This window comes from Papio anubis, chromosome 1 (genome assembly GCF_008728515.1).
Source record: "Papio anubis isolate 15944 chromosome 1, Panubis1.0, whole genome shotgun sequence".
NCBI classification, from domain to species: domain Eukaryota; kingdom Metazoa; phylum Chordata; class Mammalia; order Primates; family Cercopithecidae; genus Papio; species Papio anubis.
In genome coordinates this window covers 111,242,390-111,256,644 of record NC_044976.1, presented here as the reverse complement: position 1 = coordinate 111,256,644, position 14,255 = coordinate 111,242,390, and the positions used below count along the sequence as shown (strand labels likewise).

The following is a 14,255-nucleotide window of genomic DNA, read 5'->3' as shown; positions in this document are numbered from 1 at the left end:
TGGAAGAAAAACAAAGATTTTCTACAGATAATCTCCTGCCAAGCATGAGCTCACACTGGCCTGAGTTGTGAATTCTCAGAAGAGTCTTCTGCCCTTCTCTTGTCTCCTTTTGTTTATTCTCGTTTTTGTCTTCTTTCTCTTTCTTTTAACCATCCAGATAACCAAGACAAAGAAGTTCGCCTGCCCTCTCCTTTTGCTTCTGTATTGTCTCCCTGTGCCACAGAACAAATTTTATTCCCCTTGTCACTGTCCTTGAACTTTTTGTTTTGTTTTGTTTTGATGAGCTTTATTGAGGTATAATTGACATAATAAAATTTACTAACTTGAATGTACACTTTGATGAGTAACTCTCACCATCATGATAATAAAGTATTTCCAGTACCCTAAAAGTTATCCCCAAACCGCTTTGCAGTCTCCTCCCCCCAACCCCTGGTGGCCACTGATCTGTTTTCTATCCCTTATCTAAAATGCTTGGGATGAGATGTTTTGGATTTCAGATTTTTTCAGATTTTGGAATATTTGCAGTTACTTAAGCAGTTGAACATCCCTAATCCAAGAATCCAAAATTCAAAATTTTCCAATGAGCATTTTCTTTGAGCATCATGCTGGTGTTCAGAAAGTTTCAGATTTTGGTTTCATATTTTCAGATTACAGATGCCCAACCTGTGCTAGAATTTTGCCTTTTCTAGAATTTAATATAAATGTGACCATATAGAATACAATCTTCTGTCTAGCTTTTTTTGCTACTTAACAGAATGCTTTTACAATTCATCCATGTTATTGCATGCATCAGTAGTTCCTTTTTATTGCTGAGTAGTATTCTATTATATAGCTATGCCATTTTTTATCCATTCATGTGTTGATGGACATTGGGTTGTTTTCAGTTTTTGGCTATTATGCATCAAGCTGCTAGAGAATTTTTATATAAATCCTGGGTAATACCTGTGGCTGTAATGGCTGGCTCATATGTTAAATGTATCTATAACTTTATAAGGAACTGCCAAAATGTGTTCCAAGGGACTGTAACATCAGCAATGAGAGTTCCATTGGCTTCATATCCCCACAAAGTCGTGGAATTATCTATCTTATTTTTGTGATTTTAATTTGCATTTTTAAATAACCAACAATGTTCAGCATCTTTACATGTGCTTGTTTATCATTCATGTATCTTTGGTGAAGCATCTGTTCAGATCTTTTGCCTGGATGATTTAAGTTGGATGATTTGCCTTTTTGCTATCGTTGTGCAAGTTTTTTATATTTTGGGTATGTCTTTTGTTGGGTATATTCTAATTTTTAGACTTTTTTTTTTGAGACACAGTCTTGTTCTGTCGGCCATGCTGGAATGCAGTGGCATCATCTCGGCTCACTGCAACCTCCACCTCCCAGGTTCAAGTGAGCAATTCTGTTGCCTCAGCCTCCCTAGTAGCTGAGACTACAGGCACGCACCACCACACCAAGCTAATTTTTGTATTTTTAGTAGAAACGGAGTTTCACCATGTTGGCAAGGTTGATCTCAAACTCCTGACCTCGTGATCCGCCTGCCTCAGCCTCTCAAAGTGTTGGGATTACAGGCGTGAGCCGCTGCACCTGGCCAACTTTTTTTTATACTTGTTTCTTTATGTTCCTTCAGAAATCTTTGCCTGATTTAAATATTGATTATTTCAGTCCAAGAGGATAGGTTATCTATTTTAATTTCTCAGTATTATAGTTTTTGGTGTACATATCTTATACATCTTTTGTGAGAATTATTTCTATATAGTTTACCATTTACAATAGCATTTAAAAATTTTTTCAAATTTGGATTGTTCATTGCTGGTATATAGAAATACAACTGGTTTCTGTTTATTGATGTTGTATTCTGAGACCTAGTCAAATTCACTTATTTGATGTTCTAAGGAACATCTCTTTAGAAAACTCTAAAGAAAAGGGTTTTCTTTATACACATCTGTCATCTGAATAAAAACAACTTTATTATTATTTATTTTTTAGAGACAAAGCTGTTTTTGTTTTGTTTTGTTTGAGACAGAGTCTCCCCCTGTCGCCCAGGCTGGAGTGCAATGGCGTGATCTCAGCTCACTGCAACCTCTGTCTGCTGAGTTCAAGTGATTCTCCTGCCTTAGCCTGCCGAGTAGCTGGCACATACCACCATGCCCGGCTAATTTTTTGTATCTTCAGTAGAGACGGGGTTTCACCATGTTGGCCGGGCTGGTTTTGGACTCCTTACCTCGTGATCCGCCCGCCTCAGCCTCCCAAAGTGCTGGGATTACAGGTGTGAGCCACCACGCTCGGCGAAAACAAGGTCTTGCTCTGGAGTGCAACAGCATGATCATAGGTCACTGTAACCTCAAACTCCTGGGCTCAAGTGATCCTCCCACCTCAGCTTCCCAAGTAGCTAGGACTACGTATGTGCACCACCACACCCAATTTTTAAACAATTTATGTAGAGGTAGGGTCTCGATATGTTGTCCAGGCTGTTCTTGAATTTTTGGCAAACAATTCTTCCACATTGGTCTTCCCAAAGTGTTGAGATTATAAGTGTGAGCCACTGCACCTGGCCTATTTTATTTCTTTTCCTTTCTTTATGCCTTTTGTTTCTTTTTCTTGCCTGCATGCACTGGCTAGAACCTATAGTAGAAATGGGGTTTCACCATATTGGTAAGGTTGGTCTCGCACTCCTGATCTCAGGTGATCCACCCACCTCTGCCTCCCAAAGTGCTGGGATTACAGGCGTAAGCCACTGCGCCTGGCCTAAAGCTACCATCTTTTGACATCATATATATATTTCTGATTTTAACTGTATTGGCTAGCTGTTGTTTAGGAATTTCTTGTCATATAATGGAGAAAAATACCTTGAATCAAAGCTATTAGATAAAAGGAAACTTGTCTGAGATAGTTCCCCAGCCTGTTAAGTGAAAATTTTGGGTGTTTAGAATTATCTTATTTTTTTGTAAATTGCTACATATCCAGTGAGTCAGGCACCCACTCCTAGTACGTTAAGTCAGCCATAAATAAGAGAATGTGAAAAGAAAGTATGGAAAAATATGTTTTGGAAAAGGTAAAAAACTTACAAAGGCTATATTAAAACCTATAGTGTCGGGGCTGGGCATGGTGGCTCACGGCTGTAATCTCAGCATTTTGGGAGGCCGAGGTGGGTGGATCACCTGGGGTCAGGAGTTCGAGACCAGCCTGGCCAACATGGCCAAACCCCGTCTCTACTAAAAATACAAAAATTAGCCAGAGGTGATGGCGTGCGCCTGTATTCCCAGCTACTTGGGAGGTTGAGGCAGGAGAACTGCCTGGGAGGCGGAGAGGTTGTAGTGAGCCAAGATCTCGCCATTGTACTCCAGCCTGGGCGACAGAGTGAGACTCTGTCTCAAAAAAACAAAACAAAACACACCTAAAGTGTTTGTAGGTTATGTGTTATGTGAATTTTGCAAGCAGGCAAGTCAAATTGGGCATTTGGTTATCTATAATAATTTAAGGAATTATGATGTTAACTGATTTATTAAAAAGGGTTTATTTCAATTATGATTTCTTAAGTGGTGAGAAGCTATTTTCCTTTAAGCTACAAAAAATTATGGGTAATGCTATGACTCTAAAACTTTTTCTGATAATGTCTTTAAAAGAAGATAATGTCTATTGGATAAGTAACTTTTAAAAAAATTCATTTACTCGAGAGCTAAGTATAAAGTTCTGAAGGAGAAAAACACCTTTTTTTTTATTTTACACAGTCAACAGTCAGCACATCACAAAACACTACTGTAACCAGATGTGTGGGGTTTTTTTTCCCCACATATACCAAGCAATTGTAGGAGACACCAACTGGGTGTCCCGTAATTCAATTCAATTTTGACTTCAACTACCTGGAGTTAGATCCCAGGTTAAGGGCTCAGTCGCACAAGACTGGGACCCTTACTTCACATGCCAATCATACATAAGTAGGTTGTAACCTGTACTTGTGACTGACCGGCTGTAAATCGGGCTACCACTACCCTCTCCTTGGGTTTGATTAATTGCTAGGAAGGCTCACAGAACTCAGGGAAACACTTTCGTTTGCCAGTTTATTATAAAGGATACTATAAAAGATACATATGAAAGCCAGATGAAGAAGTACATAGGGTGAAGTCTGGAAGGGTCCCCAAGTACAGGAGCCTCTTCCCCCATGGAATTGTGGTATGCTATCCCCCCTGCACATGGATGCAATGACCAACCCAGAATCTCATCAGGTCTCTTGTTTCCCAATTTATTTATTTATTTATTTATTGAGACAGGATCTTGCTCTGTCACCCAGGCTGCAGTGCAGTGGTACAATCACAGCTCACTGCAGCCACTACCTCCCAGGTTCAGGTGGTCCTCCCACCTCAGCCTCCCGAGTAACTGGGACCACAGACACGCACAACCATGTCTGGCTAATTTTTTAATTTTTTTGTAAAGTTGGAGTCTACTTATGTTGCCCAGGCTGGTCTCAAACTCCTGGGTACAAGTGATCCTCCTGCCTCAGCCTCCTGAGTAGCTGGGACTATAGGCATGCTCCACCATACCCAGCTAATTTTTTAAAAATTTTCTTAGACAGACACAGGATCTGTGTTGCCCAGGCTGTCTTTGCCCAGGCTGTCTTGAACTCCTGGCCTCAAATGATCCTCCTGCCTCAACCTCCCAAGTAGCTGGGATTACTAGTAGGCATGATCCACCACGTCTGGCTATATTTCTTATTTCACAAAAGAGTTTTATAGGTGTGCCTTATATTGACATACTATTTTAATTTTATATCTTTCAGATATTTGTATTTGACTTGCGTTTTGGAATTTATCTACACTTAAAATGCCACCAGCAGTTGGAGGTCCAGTTGGATACACCCCCCCAGATGGAGGCTGGGGCTGGGCAGTGGTAATTGGAGCTTTCATTTCCATCGGCTTCTCTTATGCATTTCCCAAATCTATTACTGTCTTCTTCAAAGAGATTGAAAGTATATTCCATGCCACCACCAGCGAAGTGTCATGGATATCCTCCATAATGTTGGCTGTCATGTATGGTGGAGGTAAGTACCTATTAAGGCCTGCTCTTTTAATTTTCATGAAGCAGCCAGAGTGTCTGTATTAGGTAACTTTAAAAAAAAAAGAAAAAGTCTTATTCAGTGAGATGTTTTGAAATGTTATTTCCTAAAGCTTGGTGTTTAGAGTCACATTTTTCATTCCTGATAACAATAGCAACTCTCACTATAGTATTTGAAATACTATAGCATTTCAAAACGGAAATGAGAAAATCGTGAGGGACCTTGATTTGCTCCAACTGATGTATCATTGAGCTTAAAAGACTGTTATAAAAATGATGTATGCACAACTGGTTTTTTGTTGTTGTTGATCCCTGCTAGACTCTTGAAATGTAAACATAAATATAGATTTTTAAAAATTGATGTTGGGAGAATTAAAATTAATCAGACTGGCCTAATGGCATGGTTCAAAGTCTCAGGTAAAATCTTTGTATGATGTTAGAATCAACTGAATAAAACCTCCTCCGTATTACTTGCGATGTTATGAGTCCTAAAAGCATGTCAGCTGTACCCTAAACTTAAATTTTACCACTTACTTCTCTTTTGTTTTCTTTGGCATATTGTAAAGGAAATGTAGGGAGTAAGTTGCTCACTTAACATCATCTAAAATACTGTTTCTAGCCAATGTAATGATTCTAGGTTTCAACTATAAATAACTTAGCCTTAGGCTGCTGAAGTGGTGCCATATTCAACCAGTATCTATCAAGTTCTATGAGTACATTCAGCACGGGGCTAGGTGTTGTGAGTGACAGAAAACACTGATCCCTTCCTTTGAGAACTTTATAATCCTTTTGAGACAATAATATATGATCATGAAACAGGAATAAGCAGTTGAAATCATAATTTCATTAAGCCTATAATTAAATTGTACAGAAGAAACAGGTAACTGGCTGCCATGGAGAGAGAGAAACTGGGTGACTGGGAACAGGAGTAGGAAGACATGTTTCCACTGCTTATCTTTTTGTGCCTTTTACATTTTAAACATGGGCCTATTTTGTCTATCAAATTAAAGAACCTAAGTGCTAAATTGTAGTGTTTGCTTTTTTTGTAAGTTCAGAGAAATCGAAAGGGACTTTGGGCATTAGCTTCTGAGAGCCAATAATTTTGCAGGCTTTGACCTCCATTCGGCCAGGATTTTAATCAGGTTTTGACTATGTTGGCTTGAAGAAATTGGTATAAACATTACCCAGAGGTACTCCAGGTGTTCAGTGTGTTCTTAAGTTGACTACAAACCAGAAGTTTACATGTTGCAATTCTGTGCCACCAAAGAGCTAGAGAGCCACTTGTGTTTTGCATCAAAAGTAAGTGATGTCAGTTTCATTAATTGCACGTGACTCTCCTTTGGGGAAACAGTTCCTCCTTTGTCCTTACGCAATTAGTGAGATAACTAGCACATTTTTTTGAGTTTGTATTTAATAGGCCCATAAACCGTACGCCTTTCTATTTTTAATCATAGCTAATTAGGCCCATCCTTCCTGAAATAACACTAAAAGACAAAATGCCTATCATGAACCTTGTTGCAGAATTTTTACTAAATGGGTTGTTTCGTTTGGTTTGGTTTCTAAATAGTATATCCCCTAATAAATAGTTTTCATCACTTTTACAACTGTGATAATCCTTTAACTTGTTCACTTGGACCACAATGTGAACACTAATACGTTTTGAGATATGGTTGGTTTTGTTTTCTTTATTAGTGCTTTGGGTCAGAGATATACAGTGATGGTTATTAAAGTATATTTTGTGGGGAGGAGATGTTACCTGCCTGCTTTTGGTTTGTTTTTCCTTTTTTTAAAACATGAAAGTATAAATTTACATATTTTAAGTTCCACAAGGATCACCTTAACACTTGTGGTTTGGAATTTTAAATATTTCAAAAACTTTAACTTCTGCAGTATTAACTTCTACCTCACAAAGTCAGCAGTGTGGTGATATTGATCTTTGTTTTGTGGGATCTTTCTTCTTTTTTTTTTTGACACAGGGTCTCAATGTATTGACCAGGCTGGAGTACAGTGGCATGATCATGTCTGCCCCAGCCTCCCCAGTAGCAGTTGGCCCTACTACTATGCTCAGCTAATTTTTTATTTTTGTTAAGTAGAGATGGGGTCTCACTCTATGGCCCAAGCTGGTCTTTTTTATTATTTATTTATTTATTTATTTTGAGACAGCATTTCTCACTCTGTCACTCAGGCTGGAGTACAGTGGCACAATCACCACTAACTGTAGCCTCAGCCTCCCTGGGCTCAGGCGATCGATCCTCCCCCTTCACCCTGCCAAGTAGCTAAGACTACAGGCTTGCACCACCACGCTCGGCTAATTTTTGTTTTTTTTGTAGAGATGGGTTGTCGCATTGTTGCCCAGGCTGGTCTTGAACTCCTAGGCTCAAACAATCTGCCCACCTTGGCCTCCCAAAGTGCTGGGATTACAGGCATGAGCCACCGTGCCTGGCCTGGTATTTATCTTTGTTATTCTGGCTGTACAAAGTCTTATGACTCTATATATATTTTGTTGTTGTTGTTGTTGTTTTGTTTTGGTTTGTTTTTGTTTTTGTTTTTGTTTTTTGGAGACACAGTCTCACTCTGTTGACCAGGCTAGACTATAGTGGCGTGATCTCTGCTCACTGCAACTTCCGCCTCCTGGGTTCAAGCAATTCTCCTGCCTCAGCCTCCTGAGTAGCTGGGACTGCAGGCGTGTACCACTACGCCTGGCTAGTTTTTGTATTTTTAGTAGTGATGATGTTGACCAGGCTTGTCTCAGAATCTCCTGACCTCAGGTTATCCACCCACCTCAGCCTCCCAAAGTGCTGGGATTGCAGGTGTGAGCCACTGTGCCCAGTCTAAAAATATTTTGTAAGTATTCTTTCAGTATGTAATTTTTCCATCTTACACAAGCTTTAAATTCAAATTATTTTATTTCTTTCTTTTCTTTTTGAGACAGAGTATTGCTCTCTTGCCCAGGCTGAGTACAATGGCACAATCTCTGCTCATTGCAACCTCTGCCGTCTGGGCTCAAGCAATCCACCCACCTCAGCTTCTGGAGTAGCTGGGACTACAGGTGTGTACCACCACACCTGGCAAACTTTTTTATTTTTGGTAGAGACAGGGTTTCGCCTTGTTGCCCAGGCTGGTTTTGAACTCCTGGACTCAAGTGATCTGCCTGCCTTGGTCTCCCAAAGTTCTGGGTTTATAGATGTGAGCCCCCATTCTTGGCTCAAATTATTTTCAAATTAGCTGTGATCTAATTCATGAACTGATTATCTTAGTTTGCCCAGGCTGCTGTAACAAAGTATTGATCACAGTGGAGGCTGGGAAGTCCAAGATCAAAGTTCCAGCAGACTAAATAAGTAGTGATGGTGCCTATGTCTGTGTCCTCATGTGACAGAAGGGAAGACAAACTCCCTCAGTCCACCTTTTTTTTTTTTTTTTTTTTGAGATGGAGTTTTGCTCCTGTTGCTCAGGCTAGAGTTGCAATGGCGCAATCTCACCACAACCTCCGCTTCCCAGATTCAAGTGATTCTCCTGTCTCAGCCTCTCGAGTAGCTGGGATTGTAGGCATGCACCTCCATGCCCAACTAATTTTGTGGTTTTAGTAGTGACAAGGTTTCTCCATGTTGGTCAGGCTGGTCTCAAATTCCTGACCTCAGGTGATCCACCCACCTTGGCTTCCCAAAGTGCTGGGATTACAGGCATGAGCCACCACTCCCACCCTGTCTTTCAAGAGGCTGAGGCAAGAGAATGGCATGAACGTGGGAGGCAGAGCTTGCAGTAAGACGAGATCGTGCCACTGCACTCCAGCCTGGGCAACAGAACGAGACTCCGTCTCAAAAAAAAAAACACAAACCACATTTATGATAATATACAAGTACTCTAAAATGTATTTAGATGCATTTATATGTCTCCTATCAGTGTGTGTGTCTGAAATTTAGAACATACTCTCTACATACATGTTTTTGTTTTGTTTGTTTGTTTGTTTGTTGAGACGGAGTCTCACTCTGTTGCCCAGGCTGACTGAAGTGCAATGGCAGGATCTTGGCTCACTGCAACCTCCACCTCCCAGGTTCAAGCCGTTCTCCTGCCTCAGCCTCCCGAATAGCTGGGATTACAGGCACACGGCACCATGCCTGGCTAATTTTTGTATTTTTAGTTGAGACGGGGTTTCACCATGTTGGCCAGGCTGGTCTTCAACTCCTGACCTTGGGTGATCCACCTGCCTCAGCCTCCCAAAGTGTTGGGATTACAAGCGTGAGCTATTGCGCCCAGCCACTTTCTACATATATGTTAATCATATCCTAGATAAATCAAGAACCTTGTGAACATCCATTGCCAAGGTGTTTTCAGCCTGCCCCTGCCTTAAAAGAGAAAGATTAAGGATAACTTCAGGTCTTTTGTATTTTAGTAAAATTCCATCCAGTATTTTTAGATTTAGAACCTGCACAATTATGTTTTCTAACATCTTTATTTTAGTACACATATGACTCAGAAATAATTACAGAAAACAGTATTCTTATCATTGCTGCTTGTTTATTTTGGAGGATTTGTCATTCATTGTCATTCATACTTGTATAGATGTGAGGGAGCAGTTTCCTTTATATTACTACATTTTTGGTTATCTTTTAGGTCCTATCAGCAGTATCCTGGTGAATAAATATGGAAGTCGTATAGTCATGATTATTGGTGGCTGCTTGTCAGGCTGTGGCTTGATTGCAGCTTCTTTCTGTAACACTGTACAGGAACTGTACTTCTGTATTGGATTCGTTGGAGGTGAGTTACTACTGATTCATTTGGAAGCATTAGTTTTTTGCTGGCTATTTTGTATTTACCTGCATTCATCTTTCAGATCTCTGAAGTGAAATTATTTTCTTATAGAAATGACTTGATTATCATTTTGAAGAACTACAGATAAAAGTACTAGAAAAGCAAACTTTTAAAGAAATTGCCATTATATGATGGATGTTTATTGTTTGTTGAATGAGTAAATGAATTGAAAGAATGATTGCATTCCTTGTCCTAAGAATAGACAGTAGCGGTAGATACAATGTGTGTGGCAACTCGGTGCGAGAGTGGCTATTTGATAGAATGTCCACATAACGTTTCTGAGGGGTAGAGGATATGCTTGATAATTCCTCCCCCTACTAAATGAAGATAATGAACTGTTGATGAACATAATTAATAAAAGTTACCCATAACCTCACAATCCAAAGAATATCATTAACATTTCTATATATATCCTTCCATGTGTTTTCCTATGCACAGATACACCTTTTTTTAGAGCAAAAAAGGATCAAATTATGTATAATATTTTGTAACCAGTTTTTTTCCACTTAACAATATATGATGAACATTTTTCCATGTTGTTAAATGTTTTGATACATAACAATTTTAATCTCATACATAACATAATTTTATTTGATCTCTTAATTGTTGACAAATTATTTTTGTCAGTATTAGGTTGAAATTCTTTTGTGAACATGAATATATTCTTAGTATAAATTTGTAGAAAAGGAACTGCTGTGTGTTTTAATATATGTATGCTAAATTGTCCTCTAAAAAAGTTATACTCACTTATTGTCCCACTACAGTATATATTAGAGATTCCAAGATTATCCTTTTTGTCAACAATGGGATATTGTCTTTTTTTTTAAAAAAAAATTGCCAATTTAACAGGTGAGAACAATATCTCTTGGTATTAATCCTTATTTTCTTTCTTTTTTTGAGACAGTCTCACTCTGTCGCCCAGGCTGGAGTACAGTGGAGCAATCTCGGCTCACTGCAAGCTCCGCCTCCCAGGTTCACGCCATTCTCCTGCCTCAGCCTCCCAAGTAGCTGGGACTACAGGTACCTGCCACCACGCCCGGCTAATTTTTTGTATTTTTTTTTTTTTAGTAGAGACAGGGTTTCACTATGTTAGCCAGGATGGTCTCGATCTCCTGACCTCGTGATCCACCTGCCTCGGCCTCCCAAAGTGCTGGGATTACAGGCGTGAGTCACTGCACCCAGCCTCCTGATTAATTTTTGGATGTTGAATTTTGTTAAAAAGTATTTTTAAATTCAATCTTTTCCAATGTTTTCCCATTATTAAACATCTAAAATTTTTACGTATTCAAAAAGTATTTTATGGTTTCCATCTCGTATAGCATCCTGAGAAAGTTGTTTTCTGCTCCAAGATTATGAAAATATTTGTCCACTTTTGTCTAGTGCACTTTAGTTTTTATATTTAAAAATCTGTTTTTTTGTTGTTTTTTGTTGTCGTTGTTGTTTTTGAGACACTCTCACTGCCAGGCTAAAGTGCAGTGGCGTGATCTCGGCTCACTGCAGTCTCCGCCTCCTGGGTTCAACCGATTCTCCTGCCTCAGCCTCCCAAATAGCCGGGATTACAGGCGCTCGCTACCACACCCAGCTAATTTTTGTATTTTTAGTAGAGACGGGGTTTCACTTTGTTGGCCAGGCTGGTCTCAAACTCCTGACCTCAGGTGATCCACCCACCTCGGCCTCCCAACATGCTGGAATTACAGACATGAGCCACTGCGCCCAGCTACATTTAAAAATTCTGAATGAATGAAAATATCTGACGTAAGATGAGAAAAAAGAAACACAACTGTATTTGTTCCCACATGGTTAATCAGTTGGTTCATTTGCTCATTTATTAATTTATTTATGAAATACTTATTGAGCAACAACTGTATGTGTGTTAGGATCCATTTTAGGTGCTATAGAGTTAGAGCAACAAGTCAGGCAGTTAAGCTCTTTAATAGGAGGAGACAGACAGTACAACTCATAAATATATGAATAAATGAGAAAAATATCAGACAGTGATAAATGCTGTATAAAACCTTTAACTGAGTGTTGTGACAGGGAAGAACTGGGCAAGCAATGAAGGTAAGGGCTCGCTGAACAATCAACTTTAAGTAGAGACCTGCATAACAACAGGGAACCAGATTTGTGAAAATGTAAGGGATCATAGACCCTAGAGCTTATTAACAAATGTAAGAATGGTTTGCTATGAGGTCAGAAAGTTCTTTGAATATTTCTTCTGCTAGCACTATTTATTGAATAATTTCACTGTTTGTTGAATTAATTTAAAATGCTACTTTATCTTACATCAAATGTTTCTGTATATTTCAACTCTGTTCCTAGACTTTCTGTAGTGTTTCTGCACTTGCACTGATCAATTTTTACTGATACGTGAAACAGAGCCACACTGCTCTAATGATTGTAGCTTTTGTAAAGCCATTTAAATAATATGTTCTGGTTGGTCCCACTTTTTCCTCTGCACCACCAAAAATTTCCTAGTAGCTCTGTATTTGTTCTCTAAGTATCCTTTAGAATCATTTTACCTTAGTCTGAAAGTAAAATTCACTGACATTTGCATTGGATTGCATTAAGTTAGTACATTCATTTCAGGAGCTTTGACATCTTAACAATGTTATGTTTTATTTTCCCAAAACTTTGTGTGTATTTTAAATTCTCTAATCTCTCAGGAAAGTTTCACAGTTGGAGCCTTAGGAAATGCCTGTTTTGAGTTGTGGTGCTATATTGGAAGGGATCATTTTGTACTATATGTTATTTCTTTCTTTTTTGTTTTTGAGACAGGTTCTTGCTCTGTAGCCCAGGCTGGAGTGCAGTTATGTGATCATAGCTCACTGTAGCCTCAAACTTCTAGGCTCAAGTGATACTCCGGCTTTAGCCGCCCGAGTAGCTAGGACTACAGGCACACACTGCCATACCAGGCTAATTTTCGAATTACTTTTTGTAGAGACAGGTCTTGCTATGTTGCCCAGGTTGGTCTTGAACTCATGGCCTTAATCAATCCTGCCACCTTGGCTTCCCAAAGCACTGGGATTATAGACATGAGCCACTGCACCTGGCCTTATGTATTTTCTAGTGTAAATTTGTTTTATCTCTACTGTCAACTTAATGATCTTATATGGTCATAATAGTCCTTAAGGTGATTTTGTTAGATTGGACAAAATAGACAATTATTCACCTTCAAATAATAACAACATAATAAAAATAACATGTATTGAGTGCTTACTACATGCTGGGCAGTGGGTACTAAGTGCTTAACAAATTTTTCTTCCTCACAACAGTACCCTCTGCCCGTTTTACATATTAGGAAGTAGTCATAGGAGGGTATACATGTCTGAGATTATGCAGCCAGTAAGCACTGATACTGAGATTTGAACCCTTGTCTGTTTTAGAACTCATACTTTAAACCACTACATAACATGTTCTCTAACAATGAGGATTTATATCCTATTCTTTCCATTATTTATACCTCTTATTATTTATTTATTTATTTATTTTTCCCTTTTCACAGGTCTTGGGCTTGCCTTCAACTTGAATCCAGCTCTAACCATGATTGGCAAGTATTTCTACAAAAGGCGACCATTGGCCAACGGACTGGCCATGGCAGGCAGCCCTGTGTTCCTCTGTACTCTGGCACCCCTCAATCAGGTTTTCTTTGGTATCTTTGGATGGAGAGGAAGCTTTCTAATTCTTGGAGGCTTGCTACTAAACTGCTGTGTCGCTGGAGCCCTCATGCGACCAATCGGGCCCAAACCAACCAAGGCAGGGAAAGATAAGTCTAAAGCATCCCTCCAGAAAGCTGGAAAATCTGGTGTAAAAAAAGGTCTGCATGATGCAAATACGGATCTTATTGGAAGACACCCTAAACGGGAGAAACGATCAGTCTTCCAAACAATTAATCAGTTCCTGGACTTAACTCTGTTCACCCACAGAGGCTTTTTGCTATACCTCTCTGGAAATGTGATCATGTTTTTTGGACTCTTTGCACCTTTAGTGTTTCTTAGTAGTTATGGGAAGAGTCAGCATTATTCTAGTGAGAAGTCTGCCTTCCTTCTTTCCATTCTGGCTTTTGTTGACATGGTAGCCAGACCATCTATGGGACTTGTAGCCAACACAAAGCCAATAAGACCTCGAATTCAGTATTTCTTTGCGGCTTCTATTGTTGCAAATGGAGTGTGTCATATGCTAGCACCTTTATCCACTACCTATGTTGGATTCTGTGTCTATGCGGGATTCTTTGGATTTGCCTTTGGGTGGCTCAGCTCCGTATTGTTTGAAACACTGATGGACCTTGTTGGACCCCAGAGGTTCTCCAGCGCTGTGGGATTGGTGACCATTGTGGAATGCTGTCCTGTCCTCCTGGGGCCACCACTTTTAGGTACAGTATGTCTCCCTACTAATGT

General features: G+C 39.5%; 1 protein-coding gene across 3 annotated transcripts in view; it reads left to right on the top strand.

Annotated features, from left to right (window-relative positions):
- SLC16A1 (solute carrier family 16 member 1) overlaps positions 1-14,255 on the top strand; it is a 41,057-nt gene that overhangs the window by 21,951 nt on the left and 4,851 nt on the right. For all 3 annotated transcript variants that reach the window (XM_003892405.4, XM_003892406.3, XM_009215597.4), the window contains exons 2-4: positions 4,778-5,038; positions 9,664-9,807; positions 13,364-14,230. In XM_003892405.4, coding sequence (XP_003892454.1) covers positions 4,822-5,038; positions 9,664-9,807; positions 13,364-14,230 — 1,228 coding nt within the window. In that variant the 5' untranslated portion in view covers positions 4,778-4,821. The remainder of the gene's footprint in view (positions 1-4,777; positions 5,039-9,663; positions 9,808-13,363; positions 14,231-14,255) is intronic.